Source organism: Mesitornis unicolor, unplaced genomic scaffold (assembly GCF_000695765.1).
Source record: "Mesitornis unicolor isolate BGI_N332 unplaced genomic scaffold, ASM69576v1 scaffold35860, whole genome shotgun sequence".
Classification (NCBI taxonomy): Eukaryota; Metazoa; Chordata; class Aves; order Mesitornithiformes; family Mesitornithidae; genus Mesitornis; species Mesitornis unicolor.
Window position 1 is genome coordinate 43,244 of NW_010158249.1, and position 17,565 is coordinate 60,808.

General features: G+C 48.6%; 1 protein-coding gene across 1 annotated transcript in view; it reads right to left on the reverse strand.

The window, feature by feature from the left end:
• Positions 1-14,880, reverse strand: part of ST8SIA2 (ST8 alpha-N-acetyl-neuraminide alpha-2,8-sialyltransferase 2) — a 17,620-nt gene extending 2,740 nt beyond the window's left edge. The window contains exons 1-5 of the mRNA XM_010182960.1: positions 14,846-14,880; positions 12,097-12,162; positions 10,073-10,201; positions 9,291-9,548; positions 6,796-7,089 (exon numbers count right to left, since the gene is read on the reverse strand). Of these exons, the coding sequence (XP_010181262.1) occupies positions 6,796-7,089; positions 9,291-9,548; positions 10,073-10,201; positions 12,097-12,162; positions 14,846-14,880 (782 nt within the window). The remainder of the gene's footprint in view (positions 1-6,795; positions 7,090-9,290; positions 9,549-10,072; positions 10,202-12,096; positions 12,163-14,845) is intronic.
• Positions 14,881-17,565: the final 2,685 nt, after the last annotated feature.

Genomic DNA, 17,565 nt, shown 5'->3' on the forward strand with positions numbered 1-17,565 from the left:
AAATTACATTAATATTACTGTAACAAAAATAAAAAACCTGGCTCTTTTACCCACATTGTCTTCTATTGCAGGCATGGTATTGGGAAAACAAGAAGGATGGCAAACCTTGCACCTAACAGCATCATAAATCTCCACTGCTGTAGCTTTGGGAGCAGGTGACGGACTCCAGGCTGTCCCAGCCCACCCACACAGATAACTACATAATATATAACACCCAAACCATAACATAGGCCATGCCACAGCACTTGCAATTTGTTTCCTGCACAGTGAAGGTGGGAAATCCTCCTGTGCGGTCTAGGGAATACTTTTCAATGGCAGGAATGCAGGAGCCATGCAGGAAGATCTCCTTCTTATTTCTCCCACCAGTGGCCAACAGAGACAGAGGCCACATTCCTGGTGCAGAAGAGAACAGCTGGGGATAGAAATAAAACCTAATTAATTCTCTAAGTCCAAATGAGGTTGTCTGGGTGCACATGGGATGCTGTGTCAACAGCACACCTTTAATATGTGAGGTCCGGGATTTTAATTAGGAGGAAAGATAATCTTGAAGCAGGCAGTAATTATTTTTCAAATTGGCTACACCAATCACCATAACTATTAACTGCCACATTTTATGGAAAGGGACAGCAATTAAAAGAGAAGAGCAAAGAGCAGTCCTGAAACCCAGCATTTCCTTTCTCGGAGCTGCTCTCACTGCCTGGACCTCCTTCAAAAGCCGGTGCTGTGTCGTTGCTGTAAATAAACCCTCAGGGGCGTAAGCAGCTACAGAGATAGGCTGGTGCCTGAGCAGGATGCAGCTACGAATGGGAACGTGATGCTGTCAGGCAAAAATTGTCTGAGACAGCTCACGCTTCGGATCATGATAGTGACAGATGGAAAATGCCATCAGATCTTCAAGGCCATCTCTTGTAAGGATGCAGCCTAGACACCAGTCCTAGCACCTATTTGAACTAATACTTGATGGTAGCCACAGACAGAGGCAGCCCAGAGAGTCTCATCCTCGCTGGTAGGTGGTTCTGGAGCACACACCCCACCATACTGACAGCACTCATCCTCCTCCAGGGTCACTGAATTTGGGCTGAAACGCTGGGTGCAAAACTCCTCTCCTGAGGCAGTGTTTGAGGATTACTAGTGAGAGCAAGGTCCTGCTCTGTGCTTACTCATCACCTCCTGATGTCGGAGAAAACCCCAAGGTAACTTGTACCTGCCAGGTGAGGGTTAATCTGCAGGACAAAATGAACAGAAAATCCATCGCCCTGATGAAATGAATAAAAAACCCCCAGGTCAATGAAGAAATGAAGTTTCAGCAGTATCAGCTGCATTATTTAGTGATACAAATCAAAATAGCTGAAATAATGCAATTTCAGACCCTTGTAAAACAGCTTATTCACAAAAGTGTAATGAAAACACAAGCTGTTGTGGAGGTGCTAGTCCTTGACTGTCAGAAGCACATTATCAATCTGCCAGACACATCCTGCTCTCATTAATACTGATGAAAAACCAGCTACAGATAATCAGGATGAGTGTCCCAACAGCGCCCACACCCCTGCCGGGGCAGGGGAGGACAGGACCTGCCGGTGCCGGGAGGATGGAGATGAAGTGCCGGAGCCCAGGGAGCAGCTGCTATCCCCCATCCAGCTTCTCCCAACCTTTTTCTGTCCATGCATCCAGTCCAAACACCAAATCAAGTCTCTCTATCCAGACTACATCTGTACTGCATGGCTTGGGTCTGGCTTTAGTGACTTGACACAAGCAAATCAACACAACACCCAGAAGTTAAACCATTTCTGAACAGACAGAAGAGGAAAGTAACTGGGAAGAGGATTATCCTATTTCTTTCCCCTTTCTTTTCTATGCCTCTCCTCTTCTTTGGCAAAGAAAAGACTAAATTTTCTTCCCAATTAACCAGAACAAATTAACTGTCTTGGGGTCCCAGTGCAGACACACCACAGCTGGGATACAACCTGCCTCATTTGTTCAAGTGCAGAAGGGGCGAGAATAATTGGATTTATTTGTGGGATATCCACTGATCTAACCCATACGTGGTTTTATGGGACATTCACAGTCCCCCACATCTTACCCCAGTCACATTCAATTGTGAATGACTATTTTTTTCCATTACAGACTTTGGTCATCTCCATCCCTCACCATTTAAGGACCACTGTCCTTAAACCACCTGTGGGACCAGAGAGGAAGGGCTGTAAGGCACGAGTCCCCAGGGGCAGATATTTCAGAATATCTTCTGTGAGCTTAAGGACCATATGGGAAGCAGCATGAAGAAGCTTGTTTAGTAACCCCACAACTGGGTGCCACTGGTTAATCAAGAGCAGAACCGATCTTGAGACAGAGAGTGAGAAAAGATGAGCTGGGAGGGTGTGAAAAGGAAAAACAACAGCTTCGGTTTGATGTGTCAGAGAAAAGAGAAGCCCACGGAGGAATGCAGAAGAACTGGGTGATGTGATCAAAGCAACAGGTTTGGGGAATAACCTGCACACGTGTGTCCTACATGGCTACAAGCAAGGCAAGATGGTTGGAAAGGATGCAGCATCATCAGGACACAACATGAGGAGGGACCAGGGGAAAGTTTCCACCATGGCTGATGGATGGGAAAAGCAGCGGCTGAGCAGCACTGACCTGAAAAATCAGCAAAGGCTGAGACATTGTTTGGGTGTGAGGAGCCAGGGAGACCTCTGAGGCAAAGACAAATCCACCTTACTCCCCACCAGGCTGCACTTCTGCACGTGGCAGAGCTGCACTGTGCAAGCTGCAGACCCTGAGCAAGGCAACTGTTGGTGTGAAGAGCCCACACAAACTGTCACAGCTATTTGGATGTTAAACCTAACGAGAGACCTATCCAAGGAGCCGGAAGATTTATTGATTTTTTATTTTCTTGTTTTCTTTCAAGGAGCTCTTAACAAAATCTTACGGGACTAGAATTGGTTACTGCCAAGAGACCCTCATGATGGACACAGTGAGAAATGCTGGACTAGATTACACAAGGCAAACTGAAACGTGTCCATGAATTCCCCATAAGGAGTGACAGTCAAACCTCCAGACAATTATTTTCCCTTGCTTCTTGCATTTCATGTTCTTTCTCCAACAAAAGCTGCTTGGCAATAGGGATTACAAGGCTTCTTGGAGACACTAACAGATGACTTATAAGGGGCTCACTTGCTTCCCAGCCAGGAGACGAGCACGGCGCTCGCCAGATGAATTGCTCAGGAGACATTTCATGGAATCGCTTCGAAGTGAGTCACGCACTCCTGAAACGCATGGCACCATCCCCATCTCCATAAGCTGGCTCCTTGCCACAGCACAGCTCTGCTCCTCCGCCTTAGGTAGCGAATCCGCTTCCTTCTGAGCTCCTCCATCCACGATGGCTCCTAGCAAGGAGATGGGGAGTTTCACTGTGCAAGAAGAGCCTCTGTCCTACTGCACAGATCATCCAGAGTCATCAACACAAAAAGCTATCAGCAAACATTTAAGGCACCTTCACAGCTAGGAAGGTGATGTCTCAAATGATGCTGTTAAGGACAACAAAACCAAATGCTTTTCACTTATCTCAGCAACGCACATTCTACAAATGCCCCAAATGCACTGAAAATTACAGGAAAAAATGCTCAATTGCCATTAAATTGCATTCTGGTCCAGGCGAAAGCAGAGCAGGACAATAAATACTGCAGTTCAAGGAGGAGTCAAGAATTCACAAATGAATTTCACTGGAAGTGAAGGAAGACAAAAAAAGGCAAAGCTTTTGTAGCTGAATGGAAGTTGGCTGAGATAACGTTAGTCTTTGTAGAAAATGCTATTCCTTGAAAAAATAAAATATATAAAAGAGTGTCCTGGCTGAAAGACTTCCCCTATTTCTTTGTGAGTTCCAAATAAACTCACCATAGATTATAAAGGGTAGCTTTTACCAGCAAAGGAAAGGACGGGACAGGACATCTCTGCAGCTGCAGCCCAGCACAGCACAGAGGGATGTTCTGGGGGGCTTTGTGAATTTTCAGTTCTCTGCTGCACACTGCAGAGCATTTATCTGTTTCACAAATCTAAGACCTGTCAAAGAAAAGTGCAATGCTACAAACCAGCATGTTCTGCAGAAAGAGCTGGAGAGACTGAGGAAGTCATTGGAGACTATATTCCTTTAACAGCAAGGAGCTCATAAGCAGAAATATAGGTTGATCATAGGAATTAGACAGTATCACAGAAGATGGATAAGTACACTCCTAGTGATTCTGGTCAGTTTACCTGCATAATGACTCCTTCTTCATCCCAAACTACATCATATCAATTACCCTTAGCAGATGGTCAAGACAACCCTATAGGTACCTGAGAGACTTCCTATATAGCACCAAGAGCATCAGCACCATCACCACCAACCCTCCAGCTGCGGCGGGTTCAGTACTGTCTGAATTACCCTTAAATCCATCCAAACCCAAACCTGAGGGGGTTGCATGGAGGAAAGGGTTAATATTGACTCTACCCTTCCCCCAGGACAGCACCCCCAGTCGAGGGTAGTTCCTCTGCACACCTCCTTGGCCAGGTCACAACACACTGAGTAGGTGTTGAAACGCTCCCGTCAACTCTGGCTTTGAGGGGGCTGCAGTTTTAATTACACTAATTGTTAATTAGTAGGCATCCTTGTTTTCCCGCTGATAAGTGTGAGAGCAGGAGGGCAGGTCAGGCAGCAGCTCCTTTGGCTTAGAGGGCAACCCCTGACGAGGATTAGTGCTGGCTTCTGCAGTTATAATTGAATTAGTGCTGCCTCTGTGCAGCCACGTCCCACAGCACAGTGACCACCCCAAAGGACAGGATCCAGGTCTCAACTGTAGCGCAGACCAGGCGCTTGGAGCCTGTCATCAGCATCAGTCACTGTCACTGTCCCACCACGTGCTGGCACCACATCCACGCCAGACATCCACCAACAGTGACCACTTTGCTTGTTAGTCTGACTGGTTACATCCCCCTGAGCCCCAGTAGGTTTTCAGAAGCCCAAACCCATGTTTCTTGCGCAGGACCCCATTAAAACCCATGGGAACACTAACACATGCAAAGGAAGATACTACTCCATGCACTGACAGACAGCACTGAACCTCTGGACTTGTCCCAGAATCCCTGCATCCCCTCCAGCCAGGCAGGACCTGCCAGCCATGGTGGTGGCTCCAACACTGCTCTGTGGGACATGCAGTGCCAGCCACCATGGCTGGACTGCAGGGCTGCAGCACAGGAGGGCCAGGAAGATGCCACAAATTGGAAGATAGGCTCAGCAGTGGAACTTATCCATGCACCCTCCTCCTCTCCTGCAGGAAAGCGATGCCCAGCCCTTGAAAATCCCTCTGCAAAGCTTCCTACGGGAAGTTTCTGGCACTGGGAATGGTTGCCAGCACAGGATTAGCAGCCTGTTGATTTAAAGGGCTTATTACAGGAGCTTAATTCTATTTTGACAGACGAAAGTAAGTCAATTACGGCTAGAAATAGCTCAGAATTTGGGTTGTGGGGTTTTTTTTCCTTCTTCTCCCCCTCTCTTTCTGTGAGTTGTGTTACCATTTCCTTCCCTTTATCTCAAAGCCAGCTTTTCCTGTCAGATGCCTCCAGGACCCAGGGAAGCCTCCAACACCAGCACTTGGGGCAGACTTGGTTCTCCTCACCCGTTACTGCTGCCTGCGATGCACCAGTCTCCACTGCTCCCAGCCCACCCAGGCTGCCTGTGGAGCTTCCCTTCCCACCCCCCGAGGCATGCTCCTGTAGGAAATTACCCCAAAATCTGTCCCATGCCCACCCTTGCACTGACACATAACCTGAGCTGGGACAAACCAACACCCACCATGGACCAACTGACCAGAAGAGCTCCAAGAAGTGCTCAAAGCCACCAAGGAACATTAATGCTGACGCTTAGAGGTGCAAGCCTCAGCTACATAAGCAAATTCCCATCCCAGGAGATCAACAAAGTCTAGTCAGAAACAGAAAGGACAACTGCTGCCACTAAGCCATCTCCAGCATAAGCCACCACCTGCCCAGACTCCCTAAACGCCTAAATAATCATGACTCTCCACAGAGCAATAGAGAAAGAGCCTACCCATTTCCAGGTCATTTACAAAGAAGTCTCACCCCTGAGGGTCTCTTTCTTTTAAAACCTCCCCATCCCCACCACACCTGTGTCTTCCACACACCTGAAGTTGCAAGGTGAGAGCAGGAAGGCCCCTTCCTTCCCTCTCAGTAAGTCCACTCACCACCACCTGGCCCTGTTTATCTGATCAGCAGGACCAGACCATGCAAGTCCCCTTGCTGCCTTGGCTGGTCCTTTAAGATAAGCAGTGTAATTAGCACCCTTACAGGAGCAGCCAGGCTACTCATGAACAGCCCCTGCGCCTCTGTCACCACCAAGCCCATCCAGGCTGCCATCAGCATCCTGACCTGAGGAGCTGTGCTGGGCTTGCATGTGTCATCACGCACAAAGTGACAAACCTCATCAGTAGCTCAGGACATGCACATTTCTCCAAGGAAAGCCCTAATCGTAGGTTAGGGAATCATCATGGTGGCACCCAGGCAAGCACTGGAAGACTTAGGCTTGCTTTTGCACAGCTAAAAGCCCTCATGCTCAAAAAGTGGGGAGTCCCTGCTTGTGGGGTGGTCTCCAGTTCTCATCTAGGGACCAGCCACTGCCTGTGGGGTCCTCCTCACGGTCTGCAGAAAGAAACAGCTCATGCCATTGCCTCCAGCACAAACCCATTGCTCGCTCTCCAGCTCAGGAAGCTCCTAAAATCCTGTCTCCGAGCACACCAGAAAGGCTCTCACCCTCGGACAGCGTGCAGCAGGCGCAGCGAGGGGTAGGCAGTCCTGACGTTGATGTGATGCTTCAGGATGAGCTCATTCACCCACTCCACCCGCTCCTTGCCCCCCTTGGCCATGAACGCCGGGATCCAGAGGATGCTGCCGTTGAGGCTGTGGAGGCGTTGGAGCAGCTTCTCCCTCCAAGTCTCATTCACCAGGTCCTCGAAGGCCCGTTGGATGACCGAGGGGTTCATAGTCACCAGGTCCGTCTTCATGCCCACGTCCTGCGAGTACTCCTGGACCGGGGCCAGATTGCACCTGCGAGGGGAAACACCCAACAGCGCTTTGCAATGGACATGAGAGGGCAGCAATGAACGCAAAGGATGTTTGATGCCAAAAGTCAGGGCCAGTGACAGATGTGCCTGTTCACCGTTGCTTTTGGGAGGAAGAGGAGGAGGAGGGAGAATGAATCTCCATAATAATTAGAGAGGCTCTGACCTGGTAACGATGAGCCATCTTAATATCAGGTCATCATTCCTCAACATGCTGGCATGTGCATGCTTATTCCTCTGGGCAATGCTAATAACAGACATAACTTTGGTGTCTGGTGGGTGGGTTTGTACAGATCGCTGTCTCTTCTGGTGTTGCTCAAAAATAACGCGTAGCAATAAACCTCCCGTCTTTGCTGCCACGGCAGATTTGAAATGAAATGGCCTTTCCCACGCAAGAAAATTGCTCGCCTCTTAATTCCAGCCTTGCTGGGGTAATATTATCCCAAGTCCCTTCCCTCCTCCTGGTGAGTCTCTGCTCACAGCAGACCTGGTGGCACCGGCAATGACACCAGTGGGAGGTGGGTGCCAGGACATGATCTCCATGGGGTTTGGCTGTCTGGAAGCTGTGACTGTCAAAACCCATCTCTTTCTGTGGCATTAGCTGCTGACTCCTCTAAGGCTGTGCATGTGGATCAGGGCACACACACTCCCCTGGGAGCTCTGTGATGGCTCCCATGCCATGAGCTCCTCCACTGTGCCAGGGACAAAGGCTGTGGGATGAACTGCCAAGAAATCACCCTTGTTATATGGTGGTTTCCTACAGATCCTCGAGGGGTATCCACAGCCATTAAGCCACGGCCGTGCCATGCATGTGGTGCTGGGTTACTGTCAGCATGGACCAGCTGATGGGGGGATGCAGAGAGATGCTCCCTCAGCATGGGAAAAGCCAGAGGGTGCCCGTGTGTTCACACACTGTGTGCTCTCCTGCAGTGTTTTACAGTGAAGTTACAGTATTTAACGAGCAGGAATTGCATCCTAACCATCTGCCTTGATAATGAGCCATTAGTACTGTCTTCTCTACTTTACAGATTGGGAAATGAAGGGAATGGTGTAACGAAAAGCCAGCTACTGGCACGTGGGGCCATTCTGATCCACTTGTTGCAGGAGTAATATTGCTGAAAATAAACACTGGATCTGAAGAGCAAAGCTGTATCCCTGGACACAGAACCCACCGCCGGTCATTGCCAGTCCTGCTGGAAAGGCTGCCTGGATGGAGCAAACCTTCTTCAAGAAGGTGCAAGTTCAAGTGGCGTCCCAGATAACCCATGGTGGGAAGAGCAGGTCCACGCCAGGCCTGTACCAGCATACATGGCTGGGGAGAAGTCGCTCAAAATTCCAGTCCTTTGGAGTTTTTCTCCTGGAACTTTGCTGCCTGACATCAAAGCCCTTCCCTAAACTTTGCCAGAACTGCAATAAGCCATTTTTCCCTTTGCTCGCTCTGCTTACACTTAAGGATGCAGGCAATAACAGCACAGACAGGACAGAGCCGGCAGCAGCCAGGCAGGCTGGAGCAGCCAGGCTTGAGCGGGGGGCAGAGGTGACATTATCCTTGTCCCCACGTCATGCCGGGGACCGCCTCTGTGAGCCGCTGATGGATTGGGCTGTCTTTATAATAGACTCGCCAGAAAGCAAATGTCTGCACGTACATAAATCATCAGCGGGCTCCTACAGTCCCTCCGCTCATGGGTGTCAGGGATGGGAGGGCAGGCGTGCTCCTCCTCTCCACTTCAAGCATCTTCTGTAGCAAATTTGGTGTGTGGCCTAGCGGGGGTCAGGATCTGTCACCACAGGTCCATGAGGCAGTGCGAAGGGATGGAGTGGTCACAGGGGAGTGTCAGAAAAGACAAGGAGATTTGGAGAAGAATGGAGCTTGTGTCTATTAAGAGAGTTCAGGACAGGATTTATCTGCAAGAGGGAAAGTATGTGGGGAAAACAGGAGGGGTGCTGGGGGTTAATGGTGGCCTGGGAGGGGTTAATAATGCACCATGAGAACACATGGGGTACATTTGCAAGGAGCACTTGGTGGTGGGCAGAAGAGTTGGCAGCAGAACATTTGCACAGGTGAGCTCTATGCTTGCACAAGGGGCTGCAAGGCTGCGCTGCACCACGTGGATGAGGACTCCAGCCCCATTGTGAATCTCCCTGGCACCCCCCAGCCCCATCGAGCAGCAGGGTGCCAGCCCCTACCTTATCACAAAGCTGTGCGCGTCGATCTCGGGGCCGCAGCCGCTGCTGAGCAGGACCCCCGAGTTGCCCACGATGGCGCAGGTGGGGAACTGCTTGCCCTTGAGGGGCGAGGTGCGGGGCAGCAGCTCGTACAGGTTCTGCGAGACGTTCATGGTGCTGTCCCTGTCAAAGACGTAGTGGATGACATCCCCTGGCTTCAGCGTCCCCTTCAGCACTGAAATGTCCTTCTCCGCATCCAGAAACTTCAAGATCTGTTTCCTGAGGACAGGGAAGAAAACAGCCCCACCAGGTGAGGTAGAGAGATAATTTGGGTCAAACATAAGAGGAACTCTTGCCTCCTGGCTGCCCTCGCTCTGTGGCCAGCCTGAATGATGCTGTCCAGGAACAGCTTACAAATAGATATCTCCACTGTAACGTCCGCTCCTTCTCCACCCATCTCTTCCCTAGGCAGGATAGCATGGCCAGCCCACCACTAGTTCCTGCATTTACCTTGGGGAGAGGGTCTTCTTCCCCCCTCCATGACCCACCACCAGCACACAGGAATCCCACTTGGCCTGGAAAATGGGAGGGCTCAAGAGCTCCTCGTTTTGTCATCGTGAGGCCAGCTGGTTCAGCTGGGAATTCATTTCCAAGCGATCGCTTATAGATATGAAGCCTAGCTCAGCAGGAGATAAGTCTTTTATTTCTTTCTCGACTTCTTTAGATGATATACAGAGGCAATTTGCCAGCTTGCACTGGAGAGGACCAAATCTGTCTCTTGTCCTATAGGTAATTACCAGTACCTGATCTTCAAAGAGAGTGTCTGGTTGTGTCTCCATTTGGATGAGGCTGGTTTAATGTTGTGCTTAATGCTTTCATTACTTCTGTCAACAACAGCTGGAGACGAAGAGTCATTTATTACTACTTCAGCTCTAGAGAAAAGAAAGACGGGGAGAGGGAGAAAGACAGGATCTGTTAGGAGCATCCCAATGGCACTTCTAATCACTGTCTTCGGCTCTGGCTGCTGGAATTCAAACTTGATCAGAAAAGCAAAATTGTAGTTATTAGCTAAACAAGAACTGAAAGCCTGTTTGTATTCTGCTACACTTGGGCAGACAGACACAAATCCTTAAATACCAGCTCGCTTACACAGGCACAGACTCGCAGGCAGGCACAGCTCCGCAGCAAACACAGTCACACACATTCAGCTGCAGACAGACATGCACACCACAACACGGGGCGTGCAAAGACAGACGCACACTCGCAGACAAAGACAGCCTGGGGAGCCCCCAAAATTCACCATGACATTTACATGGGCAGCTGAGGTTGGGCAGGAGCAGCCCAAAGAGGAGTCAGCAGGTTAAAATCCTTGTCAGAGAAGTGCAAACTTCCCTTCACTCAAAAATAATTTAGCTGGATGCTTGTGAGACTGGGCTATGGGCATCCCGTACTGACCAGGGGGAGGTTGGCTCGCTGATAACTTTTTCCCTTGTAAGAAGAGGATTTCAGCATCTGTATCGCCTGCTCCAGACCCAAGAATGAGCAGGGTGACAGGCAACAGCCAGATGCTGCAGTTTTGGAGATGATCACTGGGAGACCCCAGCTTTTAATCCCTACTCTAAGAAGCAAATCAGCCCCAGCACTTCAGTGCCATTTACATCAAATGGCATGAATTAAGGGAGCCTCTGAATATTTGATTCCAGCCAGCCACCCTCCAAAGAGAATACCCAAGCATCTCATCAAGAAGCTGTGCATGCATCTGTGGCCCTGAAAAAACCTTCACACTTCAGAGCGCTCTGAAAAACACACAGCCAAAGTGCTCACTATCAGCTAAAGGGAATCTCCCTCTCCGGTGCAAAGGGCTTTTTCCAGCTGGGAAACGGTTTGTAAATAAATACATTTATAAAAACCATGTAAAGTCCAAGGAGGGAGGAGAGAGATGGGGCAGAGCTGGAGGCCCAGGCTCACGGACAACATCCAGCTCCTGGGAGCACATCTCCAGCCCAGGGAAGGAGCTCCCGAGGAGATGCTGTGGCTCACGCTATGTAATGTTTCAGAAAGGCAAGAAAATGTGTTTATAAATGCTGGCTGCCAGTGCCCTTGTGCGGGTTTGCACAGCGCCTCTCCAGAGGCTGCCACTCGAGGCTGCTGGATTGGTTTGCATCTTGCATTTTGCTACACCGCCTCGTGTCTTGCACAGCTTACTTAAAAGGTGTCAAAAATCACAAAGGGGATAGGGTGAAGAAATAATTGGGGATAACTATGATTTTTTTTGGCTTTGTCCATGTCCTGTGTTTTGATCACTTGTGATGACATCATCACAGAATGATATCAGCCTTGGTGGTGTCACTACGCTTGGCAACCGCGCCACTTGGTGATACTGGGCTAACATGAAATTATGGTAAAAATAACACAGAGAGACACTGAATGAAGCTGTGATGCCATGAAATGACTCTGCAATGGAGCGACGTTACTGAAGTGCATTACGATAAAGCCGAATGAAGTTCTGATGTCAAAGGCAGCGATCGCTCTTTTAATAGCACATAGTAAAATGGCAACTCTATCACTGACTTATTTTCACAATAAGTAACTCTCTCTTCCTCATTCTCTCAATCACCGCAACTTGCAGATCCTTGGTTATTTGCAAATGATTATTGCACTGAGCTGGGGGAAGGAGGGGGAGAAACGATTAAGAAAATGCAAAGCAGAAGTGAAAAGAAACAGATACATTTGCTAAATAAGAACAGTACTATCCAGCGAAGAGGAGAAGCAGATTAATAGCTGCCTTACAGCAAAAACAAATGAACACAAAATCTAATTTACAAACCTATTAGATTTGCTATGTAAGCTGTTCACAGCTGATCTGATTGTACCTCTGCCTCCAGAACTCCTGCAAGACAAAGGAAATGCATTATTTATAACCCCAGCTCCTCTTCGCCAAGCATTGTTCAACAGTCAAGAGATCCTGCTCCGAAGGGCTCCGAACGGAGATGCTGCTATGCCATCTGCATCTGTCCCCATCCAGAAGGGAGATGTCCTGATGCCTGTCAAGGGCTTTTCACATCCTTCGTCACCACTGCCCTACTGCGACCGCAAAATCATTCTGGCAAAAAAGCTCCTAACCAACCCAATTAATAATACCTGCGTGATCTAACCAGCCATCAAAGACATCTGGTCGCTGTCATCAAAGCAGCATGCAGTCTACAGGTTGCATTAAATACACCTCTACTTTTTCTTACGAGTCAGGTGTTAGCAGTGCATAGAGAAGGTCTCCTCCATTGCCAGGTTGCCAAGGGACTTCTCCTGTCCTTTTCCAGCAGACATTGAGCTGAATGATCCGGACAGGATTCCCACCACTGTCTTCATCTTGGGCTTTCAGCTAAGACTTCCCAACATCTCCATTTTATCCATCAACATCCTAGGTGACTCATGGAGACCTCATCCTCATCTCATCGTCTCATGGCTCCCAGTGACCCAGGCCAGACCCACAACCCCATTCCAGCCCCCTCGCAACCCATGGGTGCCCCGAAGCCCCTTGTCCCCACCTCTGGTGTAATCTGGCTGAAGCTACAAGGCCAACTCACCACAGACAGTTGCATGCTGGAGCTGAGACCTGAAGTGACAGCCTTGTCACTGCCATGGCCTGACACCACTGCACAAGGATGGGTGCCAGACCCACCCGAGCAAGACCTGTGGGAATGGGCAGCCAAATTTTCCAGCACCTATATGATGCTGTAATGGAGAACAGGTCAAGCCCCTTCAGAAATCAATGCCCCTCATATGACCTGTGAATCCTCACTGAAAAATAAATGAATACAAGTACTGGTCCGCAGCTAATGGGCTGCAGAGCCTCTTTTTGCATTAGCTTGCTATTTTCAAAGGGGTCACAAAGAACCAGGCACCCACTCTGTGGTGCTCAGTGGGAGCTGGGGTCCCAGTCAGACACATTTTAACTGCCACGTGCTCATTGCTCTGCTTTATTGTCTCCATTGCACTGACATCCAAATGAACAAGCTCATAAAGAGAACCGAATTCTCTTGCAGCAGAAATACCTGGAAATATATACCTTAATGGAACTGTATCTCAGGAGCACGTATTTCTACCAGTCCTGAAAAAAATCCCAAATGCATTAGATGTAAATGAAAAAGAGACAGAGTGCGTGAACGTTTGGTGCCATCAAAAAAGCTTTTCAGACTTGCGGGATGCGATGTAAATCCCTTTGTTAGGCTGAGCACAGCCCACAGTGCTGCATAACATCAAACCCTTGGAAGTGCCGCGGTGGTTGTCCCTTTCCTCCCTTGTGTCAGAGACCATTTATGGCCAAATCACAGCCATTTCTGCTCCCACACTCGCCTTCCTCCTTTGACAACCTGAGAGCCGGCGAGCTGTGTCATTTTTTGGTGCATCAAGGGAACAGCAGGACGAGCTTATTCCTGGAGCCTACTGGCATTTAACAAGGCTCTGCTTTAATGGGGTTCACTGCAGGGTGTGGGAGCAGCCTGGATTAGTGTGCAAACCACGCATCCTTTCAGAGACATCTCCTCTGAAGGAGCCTTCCAAATGGGATTCACACTCCTTCACACTTGCTGTAAGACAGATAGGGACTGGATTAAGGGCTTAGAAAAAGAAATGCTGCTCCCTGAATAAGAGCTGGTTCACAATCTCTGTGAAAGGGAAATAAAAAATATCACAGAAATTAGGAAGTGGAGAAGACTTGTTAGTTCCCACCTCATCCATGTTTGTGGCTATGGCAGGACTGATCCAAAGCATCACAACGCACCATTCAAATGCATTTATCCAATCTAGCTTTACATGCCCTCAGTGACAGGTCTGTGCATGTCTCCTCATGAAACTAAGGCAGGCATTGGGGCTGAAGATGCTGGATGTGAGGAAGACAAGTGGAGAGCACATCTCCCAACACCTCATGTGCAGAGGTGGTGCGGAAGGAGATTGGCTGCCTGGTTTCCCTGCTGAGCACCCTTCAAAGGCAGTTTCAGGGGTTACTCTTTTCCCCTCACACCCTGTGAAAAGCGAGAATTTTCAAAACATTGTCACACAAACAGAGCACAGTGTTCTGCTGTCATATATGAACATGGAGGGGGCACTCCATCGGTGGAGGAGAGAGCAGGGCTCGATAAGCCATCTTCCCATGACCTGCTCATGGCACTGGGCTCACTGCTCTGCTGTCCAGCAGCAGCCAGGATGCTCTCGGTGGACACCTGAGGTGCTGGCAAAGACACTGCTCCATCTACCAGGCTCGGTTTCTCTCTCTGAGCCATGGAGATTGCCTGAAGCTGGGACATGATATTTGGCTGAAGGTCTCAGCTGGTTTAGTGAACCCTAACATGCTCCTGTGGCTTCAAAACCATCAGCCTTCTGGCCTTTTGTGTCCTACACTGCAACTTTTGGACGTCTTCCCTACAATCTCCCTTTGTACAGTCAAAGTCAATGTGCCCTGTAAATATGGCACCATGGGGTGTATCGTCCTGTCCAGCCATCCTGCTCAGCTCAGCCCACTGGTGGGTACCAGCCGGGCAAACCAGCTGCTCAAAACACCCATAACCCACAGTTTAACCAAGTTTAACCAGTGGTATTTTCCGAGGTCTGCCATACTTCTTTACCAACCCAAGAAAGCCAATATCACTGCACTGCTTCACTTCCCCCTCCTGGGAAGAGGAAGACATTAAGGAATGGCAAGCACTAATTAAGAGGCACACATTAAAAAAAACCAACAAAACAAATTAAAAAATCAGCCCATTTTATTACACAGTGCTGACCTCAAGTTTCAAATCTCTTGGCTTCAGAAGGCAAAGACCAACCTCGATTAAAATTGCACAGATAGGCATTGATTTTGAAAAGCTTTCTAGTGCTACACTGTGTTTAGATTGAATTGCCTTATTAATCTAGTTGTTATCAGTTTGATTGTATTGCCAGCTCCACAAAGTACCAACCTGCTTCCTAATCCTATTATTTACAAAACGCTCTTCTTCTGACTTCTGTTGGGATGTTTTCCAGTGATAAGTTGCGTCTATATGTGCTAATGCCATATTACTGGCTTATGGCATCCTTTCTCATTTTTGCTTTGAGATTTTCAAGCTGAATTTCCCCTATCTAAAATATTATATAGGTCAAAACATTCCGTGCTCAGATGTAAAGTGACACTGATTCATATATCAGAGGATAAAAAAGAAAAATTGTCTTATGGTTCAGGTCCAAATATTCTTGGATGAATAATTTCTGACAAATCAGGTATGCAAAGCCTTTTCTATTCACCCACGATGAATGGGCTGTTTAGGGTTTTTACTTCCCTTTTCATCGTTTCCCACTTCTTAAATGATTCTCTTAATTGTTGCTAGGTGCGGTTCGGTCTTGCTTCGAGCCATTTCGATACGTGAAATCAAAGCTGCTTTGACTGAACAAGTAGGTCACACAGCCTCTTTGGGCGAGCGGATCTCGAAGAGCAGGCTTTACACATCCATCTTCTCAGGCTTACAAATTCAAAAATGTGCTTTCCATGGATATTTTACCATGCCCACATCCAAGCCCTGCTTCCCCCCAGCATCTGTGGCAGACGATCCACATGGGAAGTGGGCACAAGAAGCATGAGCTAGCTAGAAATTTCAGCCGTACCCAATCGCCCATTTAGCCATTTGTGAAGCTCATTCCTGGCGGAACAAAACCTCTGCCACTTCCTGACCTTGGGCAACCCAAGTCCTCCTCTTCACCTTCCTCCATATAAAACAGAGATAATAATCCCTTGGGGGATTGTTAAGCAGAATTTATCCATCTGAATTCCTCAGAAAGAGAGTTCAGAGTGCCATAATTTTTAATTGAAGGGTTCAAATGATTAACACCTACTAATTAAGTTTTCACGACCTTCTTTTTTTTGTTAGGTGCATTTTACGATCCTTGTTTTACAGCTGGGACACTGAAGGTGAAGCGACTTGGCCCGTAACACCAAAAAATGACAGTCCCACAAGCCAGGACAGGAGCAGGCACTGTGGGCTACAGCAGACCTATCCTCTTGAAAATGCTGCTCTTTACTTGCTGAGAGCCAGTACAGCTCTTGCTGGGTGAGAGGGTAGTACACGTCACCCAGAGGACCACGGGAATCGATCTGCAAAGGTCTCTGGCCTGAAAAGCACATCCAGCCATTGGTCTAAAATGGCTGCAGGCTGTACCCATACAGCAGTCTGTATCTATTAATAAAAAACCAACCAACCACTTAGATTTACTTTGCTTTTTAAGGATTGCTCTGATGTCCTCAAGAGCAGAATTGCTAGTTTCTATCTGAAGAGCACATGAGTGTGATACCAGGTCTGGCCAAGGACCACCCTCTCAACATTCCTGCCCTCCCAACCCAAGGGCTGTCCCCAAGGCAGCTGGGTGAAGAGGGGACATGGAGCAGGATGCTCACAGACATCCAGGATGCTGCTTCATGGCCAGACGGACCCAGCCAAGGCAACTAACAGTTTTGGGGAAAGGGATACACTGCCCAGCCACTGGAAATGAAATACAAACATATAGATCGCCTCCCACCTCCCAAACCTAATAGACTTGCTCTTGCTGATGTTCAGTGCAGTCATTAATCAAAGCCACGTGCTCCTTGAGTCCTCAAAGATGGGGCAGGATTCACTCAGGCCAGGACTGGGAAATGTGGATCAGGATATGGGTGTCAACCCTTCCTCCTCTTCCCTGAAATTCAAGGTTTGTGTTGAGACCAGCAGAACAGCAAACACAACTCCAGAGCTTTTGAGGGAAAACTGCCAACTAACATTTCCAAGTTATCTGTGAGAAAGAACTAATTGGCTTTCAAGTGCCAACCTGCCCAGTCTGTCCTTCAGGGTGGAGAAGCAAAGGTGTCCTAGGAGCCCAAACTGAGCAGGAAGCAAGCCCAGAGACTGCCAACTGCGATCCCTTGGGGACCGTATCCTGGCTTTCCATCTGCACATCAGGGTCTTGCTGAAAAGATGTAAAAAGGCCACATTCATTGGAAAGTCCCCTTATGGGCTTCCCACTAGACACTCAGGTGGTTTATGTGGGGTTTAGGTCAAAGCCCACCCATAACCATAAAATGCTATCACAGGAGAGACAAATGCAGAGAGGAAAGGCTTCATTGCTGGTTAGCCCCACACATAAACCAACCTGCAAAAGCCAAAGCCAAAGCCAGATGAGAAGTGATGGGATCAGAGATGCATGTTTGAACCTGGAGATAAAGCACTCAACCACAACACTGTGCACTCTCCCTAACACCGGTCTATCCCCATCCAGCAACGCTTTTCTCGCAGGCTTGTTC